The sequence below is a fragment of the Vitis riparia genome, chromosome 14 (genome assembly GCF_004353265.1).
Source record: "Vitis riparia cultivar Riparia Gloire de Montpellier isolate 1030 chromosome 14, EGFV_Vit.rip_1.0, whole genome shotgun sequence".
NCBI lineage: Eukaryota > Viridiplantae > Streptophyta > Magnoliopsida > Vitales > Vitaceae > Vitis > Vitis riparia.
The window spans coordinates 24,886,032-24,913,876 of NC_048444.1; the positions used below are offsets into that span (position 1 = coordinate 24,886,032).

Consider the following 27,845-nt stretch of genomic DNA (forward strand, 5'->3'; position numbering starts at 1 on the left):
AGAATGGAAGAGAGTTTGTGAAAGTTTACCTAGCCATGCACTGCCATGCATAGGCTACATCTTCTCCATGGCTGACTACTGAGAACAAGGGAGAGTAGCAAAACAGAACACAAAATAGGAACCACAAATGACCCTCGAGAGCCGCGTTTCACATTTCAATCCATGAGCTTTTGAGGCAAGGTTGAACCAAAAATAGATTTCAAATAATTTTCAAAAAGAAATCAAATCATGGGAAAACAGAGGATGGCTAACAACTCATGACAGAAAGAAGAAGAAAAAAACTCAAAAAAATGTAAGCCCAGAAAATAGGTTAGCAACCAAGCACAACATGAATGTGAACAAACTTCAACATCGGGACAGAATCCAAATACTCAGAAAGTACAATAAAAAAAACGACATGAACTCGAAAGACAATGGCTTATAGGAACAATACCTGAGACGCCTTCTTTCAAAATGGCTCCTCTGTGTGTGTTTTCTTCTCACTGATCCTTCAGAATATTAAGCTCCTCCATGGAAAAAAAAAATCTCCCATAACCAAAATGTCCCTCACTCTCCTATGGTTAACTTGCCCTCCTGGATCTAAAAAAGAGGAGTATCCACTTCATATCTTGTTTTTCCCCCGTCTCCCGAATCCCTTCTCCCCCTCTGTTCCTATCTTCTTTGGCAAGCCACTACTTGCCGCACTGTTCCTCGCATCAGCAGCATGGCCCTCCAATCACCAGCATGGCCCCTGCCATCTTGACTTGCTGCACATCCCATCTCTCGTAGCTGCTTTCATGCCGAAATGGAGGTCCTCCCTCCTCACTAAATCCCACTCCAGGATCATCCTTGAAATGCCACCTTGCTTCAACTTATAAAAATAATAAAAGAAGGCAATAATAATAAAAACCATATCATTGAACCAATACACTTGGTTTAACACAGGGGGGTCTACAGTTACCAATTTCAAATTTTTTATTTTGTTAAAACCATGTCCATTCATATTTAGGAATGGCAACGGGCGGGTTTGGGACGGGTCACCCCTACCCATTCCCGTCCCAAACCCGGGGCAGGGCGGAAGCAACTCATCACCAAAAGTATTGAAGATATCAGTTGAAGCCATGATAGAGGTCTTGGACAGAGCACTTCTAGGGTTCTTCATGGCCTTCACCAGCACCAACAACACTTTTTCTCTGCAAACACCACAAACATCAGCCGACCCCCATCTTCATTTTCCGAAAAACATTTCAAAATTAGAAATTCCCTTACAAGATCGGTGCCATCAGAGCGGAATGATACAGCGCAAACCGCCTAGCGTCGTTCAGAGATTCACACACCTTGGCCCAATCCTTGGAATACAATCCCTCGGTCAAACCCTTCATTTCCAAACGAAATACACACAATTAACTCAAATCACAAGTAAATTTTCCCTCCAGAAGAGCCACTAAGAGAGGGAGACTTACAGTTATCTGGGTTTCTGGGTCAGGCATGGCTTTAAGATTCTCAGAAGAGATGTAGTCAATGGTGGCATCTGCAGTTGGTGGCAATGGAGCTTTGTTCTCATCATTCACACCAAAATCAGACTATTTCTGAATTGAAACTGCAACTTTCGCTTGCTTTTTAGGCCTTTCCGGTGTTGTCGGGAGAGCATTATCCAGAGACCTCAGAGCCATTTCTTTGAGAGAGAAAGAAACAAATCCAAACAGAGAGCGTGTGTGTGTCCGGAAGATTGAAGCGTTTGATTGATTTAAAGGAATCAGTGGCTTTGACGATAAGTCGGATTTCTCCATTGAGTGGGAGGAAAAACCCTAGCGTCGACAGGAAAGAGAACTGAGAGAAGAAGACCTAAAATGAGGAGAGGAAGCTAATATTTATAAGTGGGGGTAAAGTAGTAATTTCATATTCGGGACGGGGCGGGGCGGGGCGGGTCAAATTATAACTACACCCGACCCCGCCCCGAACCCGATTTGGGTTTTTAAAAAAAATCCTGAACCCGGCCCATCCCCGATTGCCATGTTCCTATACCTGTCCCAATAGGGGCGGGGCGAGGCGGGTGACCCGGGAAACCCGCGAAATTGTCATTCCTATCCATATTCACAATTTATTTTGTTAAAACAATTCTATTAGTCACATGACTTTTACAATTCAGTGCATCAAAACCCTTTATCCCAAAATGAGTACTTTGAAAAGAGAGGAATTATGAGAAAAACATTAATTAGCATATATAACATGTATATTATCGACACTTCTATATTTCTTTTTAATAATATGTAGAAAATGAAATTTAATTCTAAATAATATTTTTTAAAATAAGAAAGTAAAAATACATATTTTATAATTGATATCCATTAAAGATATTTTGACAATTGTTTTTTAAAAATAGCCAATTCTTATGTGACATAGCGTACAAAATCTAAAGTTGTACCTTGGCATGAGCATGCACCTAGCATGGAAGAGGGTTGTCAAGAATGAGAACCAATCCATGACCCATAGATTAAAGGATTATTTGATTAAAATAGTCATTAGAAACCCAATTTTAAAAATGTAAGTCTTCAATTTTTTTTTATCATATTTTTTATAAAAATTTCCTCACTATATATATATATATATTTTTTGTAAAAATATGAGAAAAGTTATATTTACAAATATAAGAATTATTTCATCTCTTTTAACCAAATTTTAAATAAATGAATCAAATTCTTTTCAAAAAAATGTCAATGTTTTGATTAAACTATTGTTGAAAAGGATAAGAATTAACCTGTCATGCTTGCATTATTGACCAACAAATATTCCTCTAATTGATTTCTTGCATGGATTATTATTATCGAGCCACATGTAAAGAAAAGGGGCCGGCTCACAATATTGTAAACCTGTATAACTGTGGAAGATGGCACGAACATTATCCAAGTATCGGGTGGCTTCAATCTCAATTATATAATGACAATATGCCATTTGGTTGTTTGCCTTTAAGCTTTGTGGCTCCCCAAAGATGCTTTGGCTGATAAAGTATGTACCTTTCTTTCATCAGGGAAAAGGAATAGGTTTTTTTTTTTTTTTTCTAAAAAATTATAAAATTAAAAGGCACGATGGTGTGGGTGGCAAAGTTACCAAAAGGAAAAGAATGAACATAAACTTCATGTTAGTGCATAAGTTAACAATACATAAGAGAACAATAAGGTACAATACATGTACCAATTCCTTTAAGGTGTTGTTTGTTTTATTAATTTTTGTTGAAAATAACTTATTTTCATATTTCAAATAATTTATTTTTTTATTATTTATTATTTATTATTTATTTCTTAAATTGATTTATTGAACATAAAAAATTAAATACTAAAACTAAACCATTGTAATTAAACCTTAGTTTTTTTTATTTTCTCCTTTTAAAAAACATCTACTTCCAAACAAATAATTTTTAAAAATTTGTAAGATCCAATCCCTAAAAGGTGGGTTTGGGATGAAGACAAATGACTCAGGGAAGGGTTTGAGATTATTCTTAAAAATTTGGATGAGTTTGGATATTGACTTATTGTGACCTGTTTTCCAAACTTGCCCTACAGCGCTATTAGGGGAATTTTTATATGAAAATGTGAAGTATAAATCTATGCGTTACTTCTTTTAAAACAAGACCAGAGTGATTTTAGTGTGTATATAGAGTGCTTTTATTAATTATAAACTATTTTAACAAGGATCATTTATGTTTCAAGAAAGTTATAATAACGAAAGAATCAAAACAGTTAAAAGAAAATGTTTTCTTATATTTAGTTTATTAAGAAAAAATAAAAGAAAGTCTAATATAACTAGAATTAATTAAAGAGTTACATGCTTTTAAATTATTTAATCTTTTATAGAGGAGAAAAATAAAAAAATGAAATGAGTTTGAAGATATATGTAAAAATAATTTATTATTATAAAAAGGAACATTAGTTAGTTGTCATATATAAATAAACAAAAAAACTTTTATAGTGCTTTTGATAAAGCATTATGTATGAAAATGATAATAATTTTTTGAAAAATCAACTATCAAGCTATTATTCAAAACTTATTTCAAGTGATTTTTTAGATTTTTTTTAAAAAAATCTTAAATACATTATTTTGTAAGAAAGTACTATTTCAAAATCACTTTCAAATAAATTCTAAGAGTGTATTTAATAGTAAATTTAGAAAATATTTGTAATTTATCTAATACTTGAAATATAAAATTTTTGAAGTGATAGAAGGTTAAAAGCACTATCAAATAGACTCTAAATTAGTTTTAATAGTTAAAATGAAAATCAGTATGACAAAGTTTATCAATTATGTATCGAAGTTATATCAAATCGTTTACATTTACTTTTGACAAATCTTCCATTACGTGTACAAAGGAAAACAACATTGTATCAACATAAATTTATATTAAAATTTTAAATATTACCTAATTAGGTTCATGTACATCAATAGGTCCAATAGGTCTTGTTTAAAAAGAAAAAAAGAAAACCAATGTGTTGACTACAATTTGGCCATAAAAGAAGGAAAATGTCAATTCCACTTTGGCTGAAAGTGAGAGATTAGGTATAAAGTACTTGGGCCAATGGAAGATGGAAAATGTTAATCACACTTTTTTTTTTGTTAAATTTTAATAGTGTAACAGATGGGGGAAAAAATGGTACAAATGCTAATCACACCAATGCTTAAATTGCCTTCTTCAAATTTAGTTGCTTAACAGATGAGAACAAGCATATTATAAGCGCTAAATAAATTTTTTCTGTAAAGTCGTTATTCAAATAATGCATCAAAACTCTTTATCCCAATTGTGCATATAATGCAGTCAGTTGATTAATTTCTTGCAGGGATTATCATCATGGAACCCAGGCCTATAAAGAAAAAGGTCTTGCAATATCATTTAACTTATATGAGAATGGAAGATGGCATGAATGCTACATTATCTAAAGATGGGGTTGTCTCCGTTTTACAATAACAACAAGCAATTTGGTTTTTTCCCATTTACTTTTGTGGCTTTTCCCATGATCTATCACCTATTAAAACTATAATACTTTCATGCGGTACTGCAACTTTTGATATTTGATATAAACTTATATCAAAAGCAAAGAGAAATCTAATGTGACATAAGTGGATTACATTAATTATTTCTTGAAATTATGAAAATAAAAAAGCATGGCGTAGTGCTAAGCTTGTTGGGTCATGTTGTTGGCTTAAATTACTACATTATTAATTATTTCAGTTTTTTGGATCATTTTGATCTTAAACATTGAGACTTTACATGTGATATTATCATGTTACCTGACCTTAGGGTTCGGTCATTATACTACTTCTCAAAAATAGTTAAATCTCAAACTCTTTGTAAATGAATGCTTCATCAAATTTAGTAATATGAATTACTAGAAAATGATGATATAAATGCTGGCACTAATATTATATGTTACCAATTTCAAATTTTAATTTTGTTAAAATTAAAATCATGTCTATGCATATAATTCACATTTTATTTTGTCAAAACAATTCTATTTGCATGATTTATAAAAATCAGTGCATCAAAACACTTTCTCCCAAAATGACTATTTTGAAAAGAAGAATGGTGAGGAAAATATTAACATATGCATATTATTGACACTTTTTTGTTTATTTTTAATCATATGTTAGAAAATGAAATTTAATTCTAGATAATATTTTTTAAAAGAAGAATATATATATATATATATATATATATATATATATATATATATATATATATATATATATTCACAACTTCTTTGAAAAATGGCCCATTCTTATGTGACAGCATGGAAGAGGGTTGTCATTTAAAGAATGAGAACCAAATCATGACCAACAAATTAAGTGAATCAAATTCTTTTCCCAAAAAATGTCTCAATTTTGATTAGATTGTTGTTGAAAAAGCATAAGAACCTTTCATGCTTGTATTATTGTATCTTTTCGCAAAAAGATAACGTGGGATGTAAGTGGTTACATACAATCAAATACAAAGCAAATGGATCAATCCAATGCTACAAGGCAAGACCCATTGCGAAAGGATACACCAAAACCTATGGATTTAATTACCAAGAAACGTTCACTCTGGTTGCTAAGATAAATATAGTTAAAGTCCTATTGTTATTGGCAGCCAATTTAGTTGGATTCTTCAACAATAAGATGTGGAGAATGTGTTCTCAAATAGAAACCTAGAAGAAGTCCATATAGAGTTACCACCAGGATTTGATGAAGAAAGAAAAAATGGAAAAGCTCGTAGACTAAGAAAGTCATTACATGGCCAATAAGCAATCACGTAGGGCATTGGTTAAAATGATTGCTATAATTACTTTTACAAAAAGTCTTTAGAAACAAATAAAAAGAATTCAAATATGTTATAAGAAAACACCATTTTTAAAAGCCTGCTATTATGGAAACCATTGAAAACACTATTTTTAGAAACATGTTTTCATGTTTTCCCAAACATTGCCAAATTATCAATTTTCCTTTACATAATACAAAATAATTATTCTTCACCTTTTAGACTTTCAATATATTTTTCTTGATTTGCTATAATTACAAAAACAAAAACAACAAACAAAAGACAAACAAACCTTGTTAACATTGTTGAACTAAATTATTCCAGACATTAGCAAAAAGGTACATCCATATGTCATCAGATCATTTGGCCGATCTACCCAAGCTAAAAAAAATGCACCAGAGTTGTAAACACATTAAAAACATCAGCCCTTGCATCAGGAAAACCTAGATGATATGTTTGACCAGATGTTGACTAGGAGTAAATTGTTTACAAAAATCACAACCAAACAAGCCTTGTTTGGAGTTTGACTAAATGATTTTCTAACCATCAAAAGATAATTTTGAATCTTTACATTGGTATATAAGAGTTCATGATATCGTCATGACGGTAACATTTTTGAAAGAATATTTCGTACTAAAGTTTAATCAAAAAGCTAATTTTGAATTCGAATGAATATGAAAGGTCCTAACAAGCTTGGTTATATAATATTAATACGCGTACACAAGAATAATGCAAGTAAAGTCAAATGTTCAAAAAAGCTTAATCACATACATATTTTGAACCACAAGCGGTTGAATGGTCTCTTAAGTGCCAGGGAGCATTAGCAAAATGCAGATATGGCATCATAAAGCAAAACATACCAAAGAGACTTGAGGAAAAATTCATTAGCAGCATCTCTCTGACTGGGATGCTATCAATACATGTCCTCAAATGAAGCCAAGTTCTGCATACATATCTAGAAAAGATGAAGATAATAAGAACAAAAGCCCTTTTGACATTTGAAGATATATAAAGGGAAAACAAATTGTAGCAGTTTCTCACTCACATATAGAATGCACAAGGAAAACCCTTTCTTCGTTTTGCATATGAAAAGTTGAACTTAGTCTTCCTCATGGGGATCCACTTCCTCCTCCTTCAGAATTCTCTCCCTCCGTGTCTTCTTCCACAGAAGACACTACCTTGGGATGCTGCTCTTCAGAATCCCCTTCCTCAGCATCTTCTTCATCAGGAACTTCTTCCTGACAATCCTCAACCTGTAGAGTGTCATATTGAGCAGGAAAGAGGGAAAATTACAATAACAAAATTTAAACATACTCGTTATCAAAAGAGAATCACAGAATGATCAAATCAAACTGCTACTACATGGCAGCCTTGTAGTTATTTGTCAACGTTGATAACTCTTGTAAATGACCTAATTAAGTCTCACCAAGTTCCTCTATCCATAAAATAAGACCCTCCATGCAGCTCTAAGAGGAAAATACCTTCAATCTATTGTCCCATATTATCCTCAATCTGCATCAAGCCTCACAATTTTTTAACTGATTTACCTCCAAACATATGATAATAACTGAGGGGCATTCCTAAGAACCTTGGGATTCTGTTCCTCAAAACTCCACCACGGTAATTACAAGCTAAAAAGATTTTGCGAATTAACTGGTTTGAAATATTTGAGAATATGGAAATATGTTAAATAAGATAAGACTCCTTTAACATCAAGGGAAACTGGTAAATTTCTGTGCTCAAGTAAGGATTGACAACATACACCCAACTCTAGAACAATACAAACTCGAATGATTAAGGACAGCTTTTGATCTATACTAACTTGGTCATTAAATGAACTTGTCTACCAAATTTCTTCCTCTAACTTGATTATAACTATGTTGGATCAAAGATAAGATCTCATATCTATTCTCACTTCTTTTGCAACCACTACACTTGACTTTCACTTTCCCTCTGCATTTGGATTTTCTATAGATATATATAACCTTTTTTACAAGAATTTTAGAGTTTCTAACAACCCCAATCGTAAAACAACAATGTACATGAGAAGCCTGTCATTTTTTAAATAATCAACACATCATCAAGTTTCATCTCCAACTATTCTAACTTCACTATTGGACCAAATTAGACACAAAACTAATTCTCAGGAACATTATAACTTCTAGTTTCAGCCGCAACATAGGCTCTCTCTCTAGGTCCGCATCTCAACTGACTGGAAATCCATGTTTTAAATTTTCTATAACCTTTTCCCATGGATCTTAAATTTGTTTCAATTGGGGTGCAGTCCGGTCATGTTTTAAAAAGTGAAGCATTAAAATACTTGAGCAACAAAAAACAGACAGTAAAACAAACTTAGTCCAAACAAACTACAAATGAAGTAGCCTAAGGATACAAAAAAAAAAAAGATCAATCCACACAAATCATGGAAAATTCTGCCTCCATCAATGTAGATTCCTTATTTTAAGAAACCAAACAAGTGTTATAGACTTGAAAAACATGAAAATTCCATGGGCTTGCTCTATGTCTTCTTCTCATAGCAAGAGAAATTGAGAGATGGTAAACAAACAGAATTAGAATTAGAATTCACAATATGCAGAGAATAGTGAAGGGAAAAGATGGTGTTAAGAGTAGAAGGAAGTCACGGGAATTATAACGTACCCACTCTGTAAAATAATTCCGTATGATAGTATTCAGGTCATTCTCCAAATCCAGGCTAACACCATTCATGTAAAATTCCTCTAACCTTGGTGTCATTGAATGTCCCATGCAAAAATATTCCATCTGAGGGCAATCTGTGATCCATATCTGTGTCAAGGATGGGAATTTGAAGGTGCAACTTGCTGAGCAAAAGCTTTTCAGAATTGGTAAATTATAAAGTTCTAGCTTTTGCAATTTCGTGTTAACAATCTCATCATCCGTTGCTTCACCTCCATTTTCAACTATTTTTTTCAGCGTTTCACAGTCCGTCACAGTAAGATTTTCAAGTTGCTCCAGTGCCTTAGCCATTGCCGGTGTTAACAAAATTTCCAAGTTCCCACAGCCCGATACTTCTAGAATACGAAGCTTTTGAAGATTCTGACCTAAGCCAGGGATTATCCTGTATAGATGTGTAAGCCTTGGTAGTTGCTCTATCTCTACTTTTTCCAAGGATGGGAATTTGAAGGTGTTACTTGCTGAGGAGAAGCTTTCCAGAACAACTAAATTCCCAAGTTGTAGCTTCTCTAAATTGGTGAAACTAATATCATCTGTTGCTTCAGTCACATCAGCTCCTACTATTTCTTTCACCATGGAGCAGTCTGTTATAGAAAGCTCTTTGAGTTGCACTAGTCTTTTAGCCATTGAGGGTGATACTAAATTCATCAAATTATCACAGCCATATACTTCTAGAGAATGAAGATTTTGAAGAATTGGCTGTAACCCAGATAGATGCATAAGACTAGGTAGACTCCTTAAGAATATTTCAGTTAACCGTGGAATTGTCTCACCCGCAAGTCCTTCCTCTTGGATTACCTCTTCCACTGAATTACAATTTAGCACGAAGAGTTTCTCCAGATTCTGTAATACTGGTAGCTTACTGCAGGGGATTGCAACTGGAATCCCTTCACACATTGTTATCATCAAAACTCTTAGTTTGCCAAATGATTCCCTTGAAAATTGGCCCCGCCATATCTCCATGGGGCCCGTAAAACTCAACATCAATTCCTCCACATTAGGAAATGTGCTCTGCCAAATCAAATAAAAAACATTAATATTTTATTACGCTAACAAAACTTTAATAAATAAATAAGGTCTATATATAAAAAGGCTTCCAGCAAGCTAATTTTATATAATCTGGTTACCAGTATTATTGAACAACCACAAGATGAATATCACAATTTATATAAATACCTTGAATATATAGTTGTAGTATAGCTAAATTAATCAAACATAATGCTTATTACACCTACAAAATTCTCATGACTTATAATTATTTGTGTCTCTTTCTCCATATTTCTAAGTCCCTTTATCTAATTTGATTAATTTAACTATAAATGTAGTAACCTAGATGTGCAAAAGGAGTCATACCTTTTCGATCAAGAAAAGTGGTTGTTCATCAAGTTCCCCTTCAAGACATTTTTCTTGAAATAGTAGCTGCACTTGATCACAATGCCTTACATACAATTCTTTCAAGAGTGGACAACTCAAAGTATACTTCTCCCGATAGAACCTTTTGAGCTGGCCTAAGCCCCAAAGCTGGAGAGAGGTTAGACTAGGGAATTCAAACATAGGCACTGCTTCAACTCCATTTTCATTTGCAACAATTTCCTCCACTCCACAAGAGCTTATGCTTAGGTCCTTGAGTTGCTTAAGACCCTTCACAACTGAAGCTGTAAAAAGATATTTCAAGGAAGTAAAACCACTTATTCTCAATGAATTTAGATTTTGAAAGCAACCTACAGGATCTTGGCTGTCCCACATTGTTCTGACATGATCCAAACTTAACTTCAAATGTAAGGACTCCAACCTGGGGAGTGCAACCTGTCCAATTTATGACATAGAATTAATAATTAATGTAGTCAGTCGTTCACCCATATTCCAATAACTAGACATATAGAATTGAATATAAGAGGTAGAAGGTCAACATGTCAGTGTGACAAAGCACAAGATTAACTAAAACTTTGCTATAAATTCTCTTTTTAAATGTGAAAATAAGAGATCCCAATTTTAATCTCTTTTTTTTAATTTAAGGAAGTTGGTACCGAATTTTTTCTTTCAATAAGGGCAATAGAATGATCCTAATTTTTGTATCTTGTTTTTTGTTATTTGATAAATCATTGTAGATCATCTAGAAGCCACCATAATAGTCATCAATCTGATTGTTCATATTTCATAGACCAGCCAAAAGAAAAAAAAGGAAAATGCAATCCACCCACCTACCATGCTTTGTAGACTAAAATACAGTATAGAAAAAACGATATTTGTATAAATACTTTGCTTCATCTAATTACAAATTAATTGTCCCACTAATGTGCACCTCATGTTTGATATTGACATCTCTTTTTGCCAATTTTTAACGCTTTATCTTTTCTTAATTTTTTCACTCCCTGTGTAATTTTTTCACTATTTTTATTTATATAATTTTTTATAACATTTTTTATTTTATTATTTACTTTTTAAAATTTGAAGTATTGAAATTAATTATTCAATATTGATAGGAGACTAAATCATTATGAATTGATTGAAACTGATATAATTCTAATTATTCAACGCCTTTATTTTATTACTTTTCTGCCAAACGTTCTCAAGTATAATTTTTAATAATTTATAACACCATAAAACAAGTAAATAATGTGACTCTTTCATGTTATTTTAATTTTTAACCTCTAATTTTCAATTGAGGTGAGTCATAATATGTGATCATCCATCTTTATTTATTCTTGATTTTGCGATAATTTTTTTTTTTTTAATTCATCCACCAAAATGCAATTTTCATATTTTTGTAAAATTTATCCATTATAAAATCTAAAATGAAATCAAAATCATTTGTCGGGTGAATAACATTCTTTAGAAAGAAAAAAAAAGGGATAAATAATTGTACATCGTGTGTTAATAGTTGTTAAACAAAATATTTATTTTCTTGAATTAGCTTATGTTTACTTCAATAAATTTTTTTGGTGCAAAAATAATAAAAATAAATGCCATATTTGAAAAACTATGGAGATTTGCAAAAGGAATTAGAAAAAAAGTGAACTTGTAATAATGGAAAGAAGAGCAAGATAAAATTGAAGTAAACTTGTAGATTGAAACGAAAATGTAAAATGTGAGGAAAATAGTGTAACATGAGTAAATTATAAAGAGATACGAAAAATAATGATACTAATGAAATAAGAGTGTAACTATTTGGGAAATGAAAACAAAAAAAAAAAAAAAAAAGGGATGAAAATGAAAGGGTAAAGAAGATAGTTAAATTTTGAATTTTGTGTAATATATTTTGAAATTTTGTTATATCAAGAATATTAGTGGATGAAACAATATAAATACTTTCAGTTAACAAATTGAAATAGAAAATATACATATTTGTGGAGAAAATATACATAAATGTGGGCTAAATAATATAAGTATGTTTACAAGCTTAAAAAAAAAATGAATATAACAGAAAAATGGTATGCGGAAGAGAGGCAAAATACAGATGATAGAGGGATCTCACAATCCACTGTCTTAATAAGAGTTTACTCATGGACAAAATTAATCAATTTCCTTAATTTGGGATACATGAGCAAAATAAGGTTAGCTACGTAATTTTACAATAGAAAATGATTTTTTTGGGGGGGAGGGGGGAAATCTTGTGATTGGCTATTTGGCCTTCTTACTAGTACATACCACCATTAGGAAACTACTGATTTAATTAATGTATGTGATTAATTTGTTTTCAAGACTGGCAGAAATTGAAAATGAAAATCTAACATACCTGATTGAAAAAAGAGCTGCATGGCTCCTGGCTGCCACTGGCTCCCGTGGAGTAGAAGTTAATGAGATTTGGCAGACGTCCCAGTTTCAAGGATCCCAATTGAGGAAACACTAGTACTGATTCCCTTGCTTGTGTTGTAGGAAGCCATATGATATATTTCAAGCTGTTACAATCCTTTATTAACAGAACTCTCAAGTTGGTAAACCAACTAATCCGAATTGGGCCACGCCATACTGCTTGCAATTGCTCGAGATCTCTAAGCCGTAATTCCTCCAAGCAAGGAAAGGCACTATGTGGTGGGTCGACCCATTCCTTGTCCATTGTATTGATGATGTCTTGCATCGCACCACTCGAAGAGAGAAACAGATACTTGAGTTTAGGAAAACCGTCGCAGTGTAACTCATTAAAAAATGTTTTGTATCATTCAAGCCCATCAAATCTAGAACTTCAACTGTCTTTAACAGCCTGGAGAAGCACCTCACCAGATGTTGGGCATCGACCACATTGAGTATCAACCTGCTTGAGCTCCTTTTATGACGATAGCCCCCACCCCAGGGAGATATAGAGCCTATAGATATATCATATCTAGTGAGGTTCTTAACGGATACATCATCCAGAAGCAAACTCGAAACTGGCATTTCTAATTCCAAAGCCCTCAAACAAGACAAGCCTTTCAACTCATAACGGAAATCATTATTGACTCCCCTGGCAATTCCCCTCTCCGATACCCTCAAAGCAGCTCTAATACAGAGATGCTGTAACTGAGATAGACTTGATATCACATTTTCTGGATCAAGAATATCTCTGCCAAACAAAGTCAACATCCTTAGATCAGTCAATTGACTCATTTCTTTGGGAAGCACTATAAAGTAAAAACGTACAAGACTAAGAATTTGTAGTTTCTTCAATTCTCCAAGTATTTTTATGTCTTTCTGAATCAAACAATCATGTAGACACAATGTTCGAAGATTTGAGAGAAGGTGAAGTGATGGACACTTTAGTATACCCCTAATTCTACACAACCTCAAAACTCTGACTTCTTTCATCTCTTTGAAAAAAAAGTCTGGAAATCTCAAAAAAGCCTGGTTACTATTCACCAAGAAGAATTGAAGTTCGGGACATACCAATCCTCCTGGAAGCTCATGGATATCTCTGCAGTTCAAAGAGATACGAGTACAATTTCCCAACTCATGAACCCTCTGTTGCCATCCCTGTAATCCAACAGCTTCTTTCACCACAAATCGATGATCTTTCAATCCAATTGCTTTGCAAACATCACGAACCACATCATGCATTCTGACAAACCCCTTATCTTCCTCCGCAAAAATAAAACTCCAACCTTCAATAAAGCACGGATCTTCAAATAGGTAGTTGCACGCATCTTCGAAAGGGTCAAGCAACAGGCTTGAGTCTTTGAGGATTTTCACTAGGGCAACTACTCTATCTCTTGCGTGCTCCAATGAATCGATGTTATCAAACAAATCCAAACCCATGCCATATTTCAACAAGTCATCCAATGAAACATCACCATCGCCTAGCAAACCACACAGTAAGAACAATGACTTGACTTCATCACTTTCCAAATGGTTGTAGCTCAGCTCTAGACATGAGTATACCTTTTCCTTCACTCCTTGGATGTTTGTTGGTGCAGATGTTCTCAGTTCTTTCAAGGCATTCTTCCATACAGCCACGTTCTTACCTTTTAGTGCCTTCGCAATTGTTACAATTGCAATTGGTAGACCCTCACATTCTTCAACTACACCGGTGGCTATAGGTCGCAGCTCAAGATTCTTCTCCAAGGAACAACCTGATGTCTTGTTAAATAAACTCCAAGCTTCTTCCGGAGGTAATTGTTGAATTAGGAAACATGTTTCTTCGTCCATGTATTGTCTTATTAGGTGTAGATCTCTAGACGTCAACACTACTTTGCATTCTGTCGGATCATCTTTACAAGGAATTCCAACTTCCTCCAGATCAATCTCCTTCCAAATATCATCTAATGTAATTAGGATCTTCTCCTTCTTCAGTCTGTGATTCAGTTCAACTGCTCTTGTAGATTCATCCTTCCCTGTAAACTCCAAATGTAACATCTCTGCAATTTTTTGTTGAATTTTAGCAATTCCTTGTTGAGGTTTTTCCAGGTCTCGAGTCCAGGATACATCTATGTAGACTTCTGTTGTGAACAGATTCCCTTGCTTAGCTTGTTCGGCTACTTGTTTAACCAGTGTGGTTTTGCCCACACCGCCCATCCCCCATACTCCAACCATCTTGATCTCATCATCTCCGAATGCATCCATTATTTTATTCAAAATCAATGCTCTCGAATCAAAAGGTTCATATTTTTTAAAGGTTAAGTTCCGTAAAGGGACACGATCTGATACTCCATGAGGGAAATTGCCTTCGTTTTGGATTTGAACAATTTCCTGCGCCTTCTCTTCTGCTATCTTGCCTAGCAGGTACCTAGACTTGAAATTAGGACACCATCCATTGAAACAGCTCATGTTTTCATCTTTCATCAATTCCTCTGCCACCTCTGTAATCCCATCTACCCGATTCAGCCACTCTTGAACAATAGGTCTGATTTCATACCCCGCTCGTTTCGTTTCGTCACCAACAGTTATCTGAAGGTCATCCCTCACACGCCCCAACTCCTGAACCTTCTTGTTGAGATCATCCGTATAGCTCCGATAGCAAAACAGATATCTTAGCTGGCGTCTAATTGGAGACACCAAGTACTCTCCAACTGTTGCAGCAATGCTAATAACTATGTCTGTCATTTCAGCTACGGCGGACTGCTTTTGCCTCTCCCTTTTAGCTTGCTTGGGAAAACTGATGGTGACTGAGGAATTAAAAAAAAAAAAGGGTAACGTATCAAAGCAGAAATAACAGCAATCAGAGAAGCCAGAGCAACAAATGAAACCAAACTAGGAGATGAAAGGAGCAGAGGACTTGCTCCAAGCAAAGAGATGAAAAGGAGAATCGGAAGTGAGTATGAGTGAAAATAGAAAAATTGACAAAGGGGTACAGAGTCGTGAGATGGAGAAAGCTCAAGGGATGCATGCAGTTTGATTTGAGTTTGACAACAAAGCAAAATTCTTTTTTTTCTACCCCTTTTTCAAGTAATTAGTGGTGAGATAGAGATTAGCAAAATTTGAAACTGAGATTAGTTTCCGGCAAGGAGTGTGCAGGGAGTAGGAATAGTTGGAAAACGACAGAATGGGTAGAAAGTAAAGATATAGAGAAAGCTCAAACAAAGCAACTGAAATACGAAGTCGTGAAATTTGAACAAAGAAAGTATTTCTTTGCGTTACTTCAAGCAAATGGGAGAGGCTGAGACAGACAACAGGAAAATGAAAAGGGGAGTCGGCAGCAAGAGTGAGAAAGCAAATGCAGAAAGTAGAAATACTGAGGCATAAAAAGACACTGACACCTTTAAAGAAATGAAAACAATCATAAAAATTTGGCAAAAAGCCAAGAGATGATTCCTTCAAAAAGAAGGAAATTCAACTGGCAAGCGCAAGATACTTATCAATTCATTTTGTTTCAGGTCGCCCTACTCTGACTGCAAAAGCCATATGGTTCAGTCTCACTAATCGAGTTACATCAACAAAAAACTAAAAAAATGAAAAAAAAAATAATATGCCACTAAAACCAATATGAAGAAAAAAAGTATTGGATTATGTAATTTTCTATATATGAAAATTTCACTTTCCTTTTTAGAAAAAAAAATCTAAAATTACAATCTAATCTTTTCAGTAGATAAAATATTATTAGTCCACAGCCCCCTAAAAAACAGACATACTCCAAATGAAATGGCATCTAATCAATTGAATAATGATCAAGCATCTACTTGGGTATATGGTCGATTAACAAAAATATTAGAGTACAAATACATACCGAAGGGTAAGCATAATTTATGGCTGCTCTTTTCATGTACAAAAACTTAAGAATAATGGATTTGAATAGGAGAATTGTCCTTCCATACGTCAATAAAAAGGAATTATGCTTTTGAGAACTCCAACTTTTACCTTTAATTCATTGACTCATAATCTCTGATTTTCCCTCATAGGCTCACTGGAGGATAGTTATGAAACTCCAAAGCTATCAAATAAAATCTTACATTTTAGTTGAAATTTATCTGGTTTTTTAACCAATTATTTCTTTTAAATACATTACAATTATTTTAAAAAAACCTGTTTTCATAACATAAACTCATGATTTAAACTACTTGATAAGTGGTTCAATTTTTTAAAGAATACCTAATGAGGGAGTGATGATTAATTAAAAGAGTACAAGTACAAAAAATTGTTTTTTGAAACTAAATGCTGAAATATAGTTTTTGTTCTCAAAAACATTAAAAAGGAAAAGAAATTGTTTGATTCAGTTAATAAAAATGATCCAGCATAGAGTTTCTCAGTGATGGTGGGCTATACGTCACTATGGTGACAAAGGATCTGCAAATGCAACGTAATGACTGATGACCAGTCTATCAACTGCCGTTTTGCAAATTCAGAAAGATATTCTTATTTATGTAATATCCTTATTGATCCTCTGTCTGGTATAAATCCAGATAAAAGAGGCCCCTTAAGAAACACAATGACAGCGATTAATACAACACAAATTAAATTTAATGATTTTGTTCTAATCTTTTCAATTTTTATTATTAAATTTATCCGTAATGAAATTCATCATTAAATTTTTCCCCACTTGAATGTTCTCAAGACAATTTTGAATTCAAAGGATCTAAAAAAGCACCCACAGCTGAAAATAAAAATTTACCAAATTAACAATACAGCATCTCGGAACCTATAAATGTTCTATAAACAGGAAAGTGGATATAGCATCTCGGAATGCATAAATCAATCAAAATTATCGAACAAATAACAAATAACAAATAAAACAAAAATCAGAAAATTTCTACCGTTTCTTTCAACGGAAACAGAGGTCCAACAGCCTTCTCACGCGCAGCCTATAGTGAAACAAAAATTTTCAATTTTTCAAACCAAGAGCATGGAAGATTATCCTGTTTCGTTCCCTTGAATAAAACAACTCAAGAAAAAACCGACTTTTATCAAATTCTTTTTCTTCTCTTTCCCCAGCTTTCTCAGCATTAAACGGGAAAAAATCAGAAAACAAAAAACGCCTCAAGAATAAAAAAAAATTTAGATCTCATTCGAATAGCATAACTGAGAAACGATTCCCACAATCCAATTCCAAACAAAAATCAGATTTCCAAACAAAAAAAAGAAAATAAAGTTTTGATATGGCGAAAGTAACAAAACTAAAAGGGTTGCGCACTATTCATTTTCTATATTTTTTGAAAACAAAAGAGCTGCGAATATAAAAAAATATAAAAAATAAAAAAAGAAGAAAAAAGTTTCTCTTTGCGTAAATCAAATATTTTTCCAAACAAATGTTACAAAATAAGCCTGTTTTATCAGAGCTATCAAACATAACTTCAATATGTGCAAAACTAAAAAGAAAGTACGCGTTGATAGAGTTACCTTCGTTTCGTGCTGTTGGACACGCCTTTACTGTGCCAGAGGAGTAGAAAAACACGAGGATCAGCTGTTCTCTTATGCTCTTTTTTTGTTTTCTGAACATTCAACACATAAAGAAAACAATTTTGTTTCTCTTAAAATAGCCAATTTGCGAACCAGGGAAGCAATAAAACGTACTTATTTCATGAAACAAGTTTATAGTTTTTTTGTTTGTTTTATAAAAGAGAAAACAGACCACCAGCCATGCACCTAGCCATCATAGCCCCATGCCCTTGAAATGATATAGGCCCTCAATCATTCATACCAGCCGTCTACCTATAGCCTCTCATACCTCCTATTCAATTTCTAACAAGATGTCCACCCCTGTCACAGTCATATTCACAACTCTCTCTCTCTCTCTCTTTCTCTCTCCCCACAGACATGGTTTCTTCACAAACCAGAACCCTTTCGTAGCCTTCAAAACCCATGTCTCAATCTTCTCCGAAGCCTTAATGAAATTCTAAAATTGATTTGCATTTGATTTATTTTTTTCATTTGATTACAATTAAATTATGAAATTAAAAATTAAGGGTATAACTTTTTACTTTACTTTCTATTAATTTAAATCAAAATAATTTACTTTAAAATATTAGAATGAATTTAATTAGCTTGATGAAATGATTTTCTTAATAGAAATCAATCATAAATAGTAATAGGGTTTTCTCTCAGATTTAAATTAGGAATATTTTCTGGAAATAGCGCGTGATGGACAAATATCGAGAATATTTAAGCTTCCTAATCAAGACTTTTTGTTAATAATGTTTTCTGTTACAGATGGTTTTCTAGAGAATCATTCCTTTTTCTTTTTTTTTGCTTAAAAAATGAATTTGTAAATTAAAATAAAATGAAAATAAAATGAGATTTGAGTGTGAAATGTAAACAAAGTAATAAGGATACAGGTTAAAAAAAGGTTGTTAAAAATATTTTTATTTTATAAAAAATTAAGGAAAATTTAAGCTTTCTAATCAAGACTTTTGTTAATAAGTTTTTCAATTACAAATGGTTTTCGAGAGAATCACTCTAATGGTATACCTTTTTTTATACTGAAAAGGGAATCCCATTATTCACCTCGATCAGCGAGAACAGCTGTATCTGTGAAAAAAGTCAAAAAGATGGAGACATAAATCCACAGTTCACACCATTCTTCAAAACCATGCGTCAAATCGGTGGGCGTCAAACTAATGAGTCACCAAAACTGCCCTCCAATTCGGTGGGCTTCAAAACCACTCTTCAACTTTCAATACAGATTCGAAAGTTTCACGTGTTTAAAGCGTACATGTTAATTAAATCAATCAAGTTTGTTTACATTTTTTATTTTTTATTTTTTATTTTCTATTTTCTGTTTTTAAAATTAAAAAAAAACTATATTATCTTTTATATAATACATTATTAAAATTTTTAAAATGTTTATGTTAAAAATATAATGGTTTTAAAAATTATTTTAAGAAATTCGAAGTATAAAAACCTTCACTATCTTAAATTTTGAAGAAATTTTAAAAATTATTTTAAAAATATAAAATAAATTTACACTATTTTTACAAGACATTCTATTTTTCATATAAAATTTATTTGTATGTTTTACTTTTAAAAATAGAAAATAAAAAGTGTATACAAAATATAACTTTAAAAAGATATGAAATATTTGAAATAGTTATCATAATGATATCGAAGGATATCATTTTTACTGTGGAGTTGATATTTAAATTAAAGAATTAAAGTAAATGTTTAATAATTGTAATTTCAAATCACCACTTCAATTTTGAAAATTTATTTTTATTTAGAAAACTTATTGGATAAATTACATGACAATCAGCTTTGGAGTGAAATTCCTTATTTCTTTGATCTATAAAAACTTGATTTTCTCGTTTCTTTATGATGAATAACATGTCCTTGAATGTTTTACATAAATTTTCATATTCATATTCACTTTAATCATCAAATTTCAATATGATATTCTAAGCGTATTATTTCGTTGTATAGGATTTAGAGGCGTAGAGTAGTTTACATGCACCTATTTGATCTAATGTATAGGAACAGATAAATTCAAGGTTCTCAGCAATTGATGGTATTATAAAATAGGTTTTTCATATTAGATCTACTTTAGATAATATTAACTATGTTTTACAATTTATTTTTATTTGTCACATGGTCCTAAGGATAATAAATGTGTGTTTTATATTTTAACTTATAATAGGATTGTTATAATTGTGATTAATGTTGGGGTTATATTTTGAATTGTTTATTTTCTATAATGGGTTGTAAACTCAATGTTTAGGAGTATAAGATTTTAGGGCATCTAATTCTAGGGCAGAAGGATCCTTATCCTGCAAAAACTCTCGAGTAAGGAAGTCAGGAAGGGAATTCAACTCTCCTTTGATAAATTCAATTTCAAAATCAAAGTTTGAAAGTAAAAGCATACCATCTTGCAAAAATTTGTTTTGAAACTAAATTTTTAACATCATTTTGTAAAATATCTTTTGCAGCTTTGCAATCAATTTTCAAAAGAAATTTTTTATTTATCAAATCACTTTAAAATTTTGAAATACATAAAACTATGAATAAAACTTCTTTTTTGACAATTGAATAATTTATTTGAGCGCCCAACCAGATCCCTGAATGATATCTAACTATATGCACTTGATTGTTATATTATTGCTTTAGTATGCCTCCATAACCTAAATTAGATGCATCTGATTCTACAATGAGCAATGCATTTGGATGAGGGATGCTGATGTATGGTAAACATTTGACTCTTTGTTTAATTTCTTCGACCAAACTAGTATAATGCTCAATCTAAGCAGATGCATTTTTTCTAAGTCTTTTGTATAAGGGTTCACAAAGGATTCTCAAATATTTGAAGTAATCAGAAACATAATTTAAACAACCTAGAAATCTTTGCAATTGTTTTTTGTCTTTTATTTCATCAGGAAATTTGTCAGCAAATTCTATTGACCTTTGAATCGGTTTTTTTTTTCCTTGAAAAATTTCATGTCCTAAAAATCTAATTTTTGTTTGAAATAATTCCATTTTTGGAGCAGAACAAGCCATTCCATTTGCTTTAATGACATTGAAAAACTTTTTTAGATGAACAAAATGTTTTTCTAATGAATTAGAAAATACTAAGACATCATCAATGTATACAATTATAAATTGAAAATGAGGATTAAATTCAGAAAGGGCATTTTCGAGACCAAAAGGCATGAGATTCCATTCATAATGACCAAAAGGGACAGTAAAAGCAGTTTTATATCTATCTTTTTCTTTAATTTGAACTTACCAAAATCCAGATTTCATATCAAATTTTGAATAAATTACAGAACTATGTAGTCTTTTGAGTAAATCTTGCTTATTAGGAATAGATTATCTTATCCATTATAATACTTTATTTAAAGGTTTATAATTAATGACTAATCTTGGTGCTCCTCTTTCTATCTCAACAGCATTTTGTACATAAAAAGCGGCACAACTCCAAGGAGATTTTGAGGGTCTGATTAATTTCTTATTTAATAATGAATCAATTTCTTGTTTACAATATTCTAAAAGTTTTTCATTCATTTGAATAGGTCTAACCTTAGTATGAATTTTAGATTCATCAAAGTTTTGAACATAAGGCAGACTTATCTTATGTTTCTTTCTAGACCAAAAAGTATTTGGAAGATCATAACAGATTTCTTTTTGAAAAAGATCTTGAATTTCTTTTATTCTCTTTTGAACATTTTCTTCTACAAGTTGTTCTTCTATCTTTTTATATTGAATTTCTTTTGATAGATAATTTATATGAGTTTGTTTTCTTTGAATTAAATTTATTCTTTTATTTATTGAATCACTTTAGACTTGATGTATTTCTTTTTTAGTTAATGGATATATAAAAAGGAAAAATATGGTATTTCCTAATATTGTAGTTTTGACACCTTCATCATTTACTTGAAAAGGGTAAAGTAATGTAATAAAAGGAGTTCCTAAGATTAAAGGTTCAGTCATATTTTGTACTAATATAAATTGTTTAATTACAAATTAAACCCTTAGTCATATCATAAAAAAAAAAAAAAAATCAAAATTCAAGTTGAAGTCGGTAACTTAAGCTTCATTTATAAAATAAAGTCTTGGTAATTGAACTTAATTTATAAACTAAAACCACAATTAATAATTGATATTTTATTTTTTAACTGAAATCTCAATTGTAAATTGAGGCTTTAGTTATTTTTTTTACTTTAAAATTTAATTAAAAATATTAAATTACAAATTATTATTGAAATTAAAAATATATACGTTAATAATAAAAATTTTATATATTTAAACTTAAAGACTTAGTATTACTTCAATAAAGATATATTGATAAATATAATAATAAATAAATATTTTATTTATTAATAAATTAATAATCTTAAAATAATTAAGTTATATAACATATAAATAAGCTATAAAATTCTATAATTTATTAATTTAAGATATTTAATTTATTTTATTTTTAAGATATTAATTTATTTATATTTTGACAAATTTATCTTTATTAAAATAATAGTATATTCATAAGTTTTATTTTTTATTATTATTTTAAAGCATATATTTATAATTTTAGGTAAAAAAAAATACTATTATTTATACACACGATATATATGCCTTCAAGATATATTTTGAAATTAATTAATGAAATGAATTAGAAAAAGTCTATTAATAATTTTTAGTAGTTTTATCAAATTCACAAAATATACCCATTAATAATATATTTATAATTAATTATATTTATATTAAATAAATACCAATTATTTTAATAAAATTAAATAAAAATATTTTTATATCAAATTAAAAATATTAATTATTTAATTTTATATATTATTATTTTTTAAATAATGAGATAAGTCTATTAATTATTTACATATGTTTAATAAATATAAAATTAAAATAATATAGTATTTTATTTGAAAAAAGTAAAATTAAATATTTTAAATAAAATAACATGATTTTAAAATTAAAGTCATAGTTGTTGACTATGATTTTTTACCGTTTTAAAAAATGCAATTTTCTTTTTTTTTAATTCATCCACCAAAATGCAATTTTCATATTTTTGTAAAATTTATCCATTATAAAATCTAAAATGAAATCAAAATCATTTGTCGGGTGAATAACATTGTCTAGAAAGAAAAAAAAAAGGATAAATAACTGTACATCGTGTGTTAATAGTTGTTAAACAAAATATTTATTTTCTTGAATTAGCTTATCTTTACTTCAATAAATTTTTTTGGTGCAAAAATAATAAAAATAAATGCCATATTTGAAAAACTATGGAGATTTGCAAAAGGAATTAGAAAAAAAAAAATGAAAGAATATGCAAAAAAAAAGTGTACTCATAATAATGGAAAGAAGAGCAAGATAAAATTGAAGAATCAAAATTCACCTCTTATTTGATATTAGAAACTAAACATGATCAAAAAGCTAATTTTTGAGATTGAGGATGGGAGACTCATAAGATATTGGAGTAAACTTGTAGATTGAAACGAAAATGTAAAATGTGAGGAAAATAGTGTAACATGAGTAAATTATAAAGAGATACGAAAAATAATGATACTAATGAAATAAGAGTGTAACTATTTGAGAAATGAAAACAAAAAAAAAAGATGAAAATGAAAGGGTAAAGAAGATAGTTAAATTTTGAATTTTGTGTAATATATTTTGAAATTTTGTTATATCAAGAATATTAGTGGATGAAACAATATAAATACTTTTTCAGTTAACAAATTGAAATAGAAAATATACATATTTGTGGAGAAAATATACATATCTGTGGCCTAAATAATATAAGTATGTTTACAAGCTTAAAAAAAAATGAATATAACAGAAAAATGGTATGCGGAAGAGAGGCAAAATACAGATGATAGAGGGATCTCACAATCCACTGTCTTAATAAGAGTTTACTCATGGACAAAATTAATCAATTTCCTTAATTTGGGATACATGAGCAAAATAAGGTTAGCTACGTAATTTTACAATAGAAAATGATTGGGGGGGACAAATCTTGTGATTGGCTATTTGGCTTTCTTACTAGTACATACCACCATTAGGAAACTACCGATTTAATTAATGTATGTGATTAATTTGTTTTCAAGACTGGCAGAAATTGAAAATGAAAATCTAACATACCTGATTGAAAAAAGAGCTGCATGGCTCCTGGCTGCCACTGGCTCCCGTGGAGTAGAAGTTAATGAGATTTGGCAGACGTCCCAGCTTCAAGGATCCCAGTTGAGGAAACACTAGTACTGATTCCCTTGCTTGTGTTGTAGGAAGCCATATGATATATTTCAAGCTCTTACATTTCTCTATTATCAGAGCTCTCAAGTTGGTAAAACAACTAATCCAAATTGGGCCACGCCATACTGCTTGCAATTGCTCGAGATCTCTAAGCCGTAATTCCTCCAAGCAAGGAAAGGCACTATGTGGTGGGTCGACCCATTCCTTGTCCATTGTATTGATGATGTCTTGCATCGCACCACTCAGAGAGATAGACAGATACTTGAGTTTAGGAAAACCGCCGCAGTCTAACTCATTAAAAAAATGTTTTGTATCATTCAAGCCCTTCAAATTTAGAACTTCAACTGTCTTTAACAGCCTGGAGAAGCACCTCACCAGATGTAGGACATCGACCCCATTCAGTATCAACCTGCTTGAGGTCCTTATACATTCATCCCGGTAAGATAGAGAGCCTATAGATATATCATATCTAGTGAGGTTCTTAACGGATACATCATCCAGAAGCAAACTTGAAACTGGTATTTTAAATTCCAAAGCCCTCAAACAAGACAAGTGTTTCAACTCATAGGCAATTCCTCTCTCCGGTACCCTGAAAGCATTTCTAATACAGAGATGCTGTAACTGAGATAGACTTGATATCACATTTTCTGGATCAAGAAAATTTTTGCCACGCAAAGTCAACATCCTTAGATCAGTCAATTGACTCATTTCTTTGGGAAGCACTTCAAAGCAACCACAACCTACAAGACTAAGAATTTGTAGTTTCTTCAGTTCTCCAAGTATTTTTCTGCCTTCCCCAATCCAACAATTATGTAGACACAATGTTCGAAGATTTGAGAGAAGGTGAAGTGATGAAGACTCTAGTGTACCCCAAATTCTAAACAACCTCAAAACTCTGACTTCTTTCATCTCTTTGAAAAAAGCGTCTGGAAATTTCAAATAATTCTGGTTACCATTCACCAAGAAGAATTGAAGTTTGGGACATACCAATCCTCCTGGAAGCACACGAATATCTCTGCAGTTCAAAGAGATACGAGTACAATTTCCCAACTCATGATCCCTCTGTTGCCATCCCTGTAATCCAACAGCTTCTTTCACCACAAATCGATGATCTTTCGATCCAATTGCTTTGCAAACATCACGAACCACATCATGCATTCTGACAAACCCGTTATCTTCCTCCGCAAAAATTAAACTCCCACGTTCATAATAGTGCCCATCTTCAAATGGGTCAAGCAACAGGCTTGAGTCTTTGAGGATTTTCACTAGGGCAACTACTCTATCTCTTGCTTGCTCCAATGAATCGATGTTATCAAACAAATCCAAACCCATGCCATATTTCAACAAGTCCTGCAATGAAACATCACCATCGCCCAGTGAACCAATGAGCAAGAACAATGACTTTGCTTCAGCACTTTTCAAATGCTTGTAGCTCCACTCCAGACAAGAGTACACATTTTCAGTCACTCCATTTATGTTTGTTGGTGTAGACATTCTTAGCTCCTGCAAGGCATTCCTCCAATCAGCCACTTTGTCACCCTTTAGTGCCTTTGCAATTGTTACAATAGCTACTGGAAGACCCTCACATTTTTTTAATACTTCAGTTGCTATGGGCCGCAAATCATGCTCCTGCTCGAAATCACCTGCAATCCTTTGAAATAATTTCCAAGCTTCCTCATCACACAGATGATTAACATGGAAGTCCTTACAAGTACCCATATCCTTAGATAACATGCCATGCTGCCTTGACGTCAACACTACTTTGCATGCCGTCCGATCATCTTTACAAGGAATTCCAACTTGCTCCAGATCTATCACCTTCCAAATATCATCTAAGATAAGAAGGATCTTCTCCTTCTTCAGTATGTGATTCAGTTCAACTGCTCTTGTGGATTCATCCTTCCCCGTAAACTCCAAATGTAACTTCCCTGCAATTTTCTGTTGAATTTCAGCGATTCCTTCTTGATGTTTTTCCAGGTCTCGAGTCCAGGATACATCTATGTAGACTTCTGTTGTGAACAGATTCCCTTGCTTAGCTTGTTCGGCTACTTGTTTAACCAGTGTGGTTTTGCCCACACCGCCCATCCCCCATACTCCAATCATCTTGATCTCATCATCTCCCAATGCATCCATTATTTGGTTCAAAATCGATGCTCTCGATTCAAAAGTTTCAAAATTTTTAAAGGTTAAGCTCCGTAAAGGGACACGATTACATACTCCGTCAGGGAAGTTCCCTTTTTTTATTATTTGAACAATTTCCTGCGCCATCTCTTCTGCTTTCCTGCCTAGCAGGTACCTAGACTTGAAATTAGGACACCACCCATTGAAACAGCCATTGTTTTCATCATTCATCAATTTCTCTGCCTCAACTGTAATCTTAGCTACACAATTCAGCCAGTCTTGAACAGTAGATCTGATTTCATACCCCGCTCTTTTCGTTTCGTCACCAACAATTCTCTGAAGGACATCCCTCACACCCTCCAACTCCCGAACCTTGTTGTCGAGATCATCCGTATAGCTCCGGTAGCAAAACAGATATCTTAGCTGGCGTCCAATTGGAGGCACCAAGTACTCTCCAACTTTTGCAGCAATTCTAATAACAATATCTGTCATTTCAGCTACGGCGGACTGCTTTTGCCTCTCCCTTTTAGCTTGCTTGGGAAAACTGATGGTGACGGAGAAATTAAAAAAAAAAAGGGTAACGTATCAAAGCAGAAATAACAGCAATCAGAGAAGCCAGTGCAACAAATGAAACCAAACTAGGAGATGAAAGGAGCAGAGGACTTGCTCCAAGCAAAGAGATGAAAAGGAGAATCAGAAGTGAGTATGAGTGAAAATAGAAAAATTGACAAAGGGGTACAGAGTCGTGAGCTGGAGAAAGCTCAAGGGATGCATGCAGTTTGATTTGAGTTTGACAACAAAGCAGAATTCTTTTTTTTTTACCCCTTTTTCAAGATATTAGAGGTGAGATAGAGATCAGCAAAAATTTGAAACTGAGATTAGTTTCCGGCAAGGAGTGTGCAGGGAGTAGGAATAGTTGGAAAACGACAGAATAAGTAGAAAGTAAAGATATAGAGAAAGCTGAAACAAAGCAACTGAAATACAAAGTCGTGAAATTTGAACAAAGAAAGTATTTCTTTGCGTTACTTCAAGCAAATGGGAGAGACTGAGACAGATAACAGGAAAATGAAAAGGGGAGTCGGCAGCGAGAGTGAGAAAGCAAATGCAGAGAGTAGAAATACTGAGGCATAAAAAGACACTGACACCTTTAAAGAAATGAAAACCATCATAAAAATTTGGCAGAAGCCAAGAGATGATTCCTTCAAAAAGAAGGAAATTCAACTGG

At 32.3% G+C, this 27,845-nt stretch overlaps 2 protein-coding genes across 8 annotated transcripts in view; both read right to left on the bottom strand.

Moving 5' to 3' along the window:
- Window positions 1–6,934: 6,934 nt before the first annotated feature.
- The window catches only part of LOC117930889 (probable disease resistance protein At4g27220), a 55,204-nt gene continuing 34,293 nt past the window's right edge, over window positions 6,935–27,845 (bottom strand). The window contains exons 7-10 of one of the 2 annotated variants that reach the window (XM_034851658.1): window positions 8,924–9,988; window positions 7,854–7,862; window positions 7,311–7,518; window positions 6,935–7,220 (exon numbers count right to left, since the gene is read on the bottom strand). In XM_034851658.1, coding sequence (XP_034707549.1) covers window positions 7,375–7,518; window positions 7,854–7,862; window positions 8,924–9,988 — 1,218 coding nt within the window. In that variant the 3' untranslated portion in view covers window positions 6,935–7,220; window positions 7,311–7,374. The remainder of the gene's footprint in view (window positions 7,221–7,310; window positions 7,519–7,853; window positions 7,863–8,923; window positions 9,989–27,845) is intronic. The other variant, XM_034851659.1, reaches the window with a different exon arrangement.
- On the bottom strand, window positions 12,831–27,545 carry LOC117930891 (disease resistance protein UNI-like). Of its 6 annotated transcripts, XM_034851669.1 has the most exons (4): window positions 18,450–18,658; window positions 18,218–18,309; window positions 17,635–17,682; window positions 12,831–15,552 (listed from the first exon to the last, which is right to left on the bottom strand). In XM_034851669.1, the coding sequence occupies exon 4, from the start codon at window positions 15,488–15,490 to the stop codon at window positions 12,905–12,907; it is 2,586 nt and encodes an 861-aa protein (XP_034707560.1). In that variant the 5' UTR covers window positions 15,491–15,552; window positions 17,635–17,682; window positions 18,218–18,309; window positions 18,450–18,658; the 3' UTR covers window positions 12,831–12,904. The 6 variants fall into 6 exon arrangements, with proteins under 6 accessions (XP_034707560.1, XP_034707557.1, XP_034707562.1 ...); XM_034851666.1 differs by lacking the exon at window positions 17,635–17,682 and having other exon boundaries at window positions 18,464–18,659; XM_034851671.1 differs by lacking the exons at window positions 17,635–17,682; window positions 18,218–18,309; window positions 18,450–18,658 and adding an exon at window positions 24,952–27,545 and having other exon boundaries at window positions 12,831–13,281.

Coding starts and splice junctions, on each gene's coding strand:
- LOC117930891 (XM_034851666.1), bottom strand. Junction 15,553..18,217: donor TCCAACAGCACGAAACGAAG/GTAACTCTATCA, acceptor TTAATTCCTCAG/TCACCATCAGTTTTCCCAAG.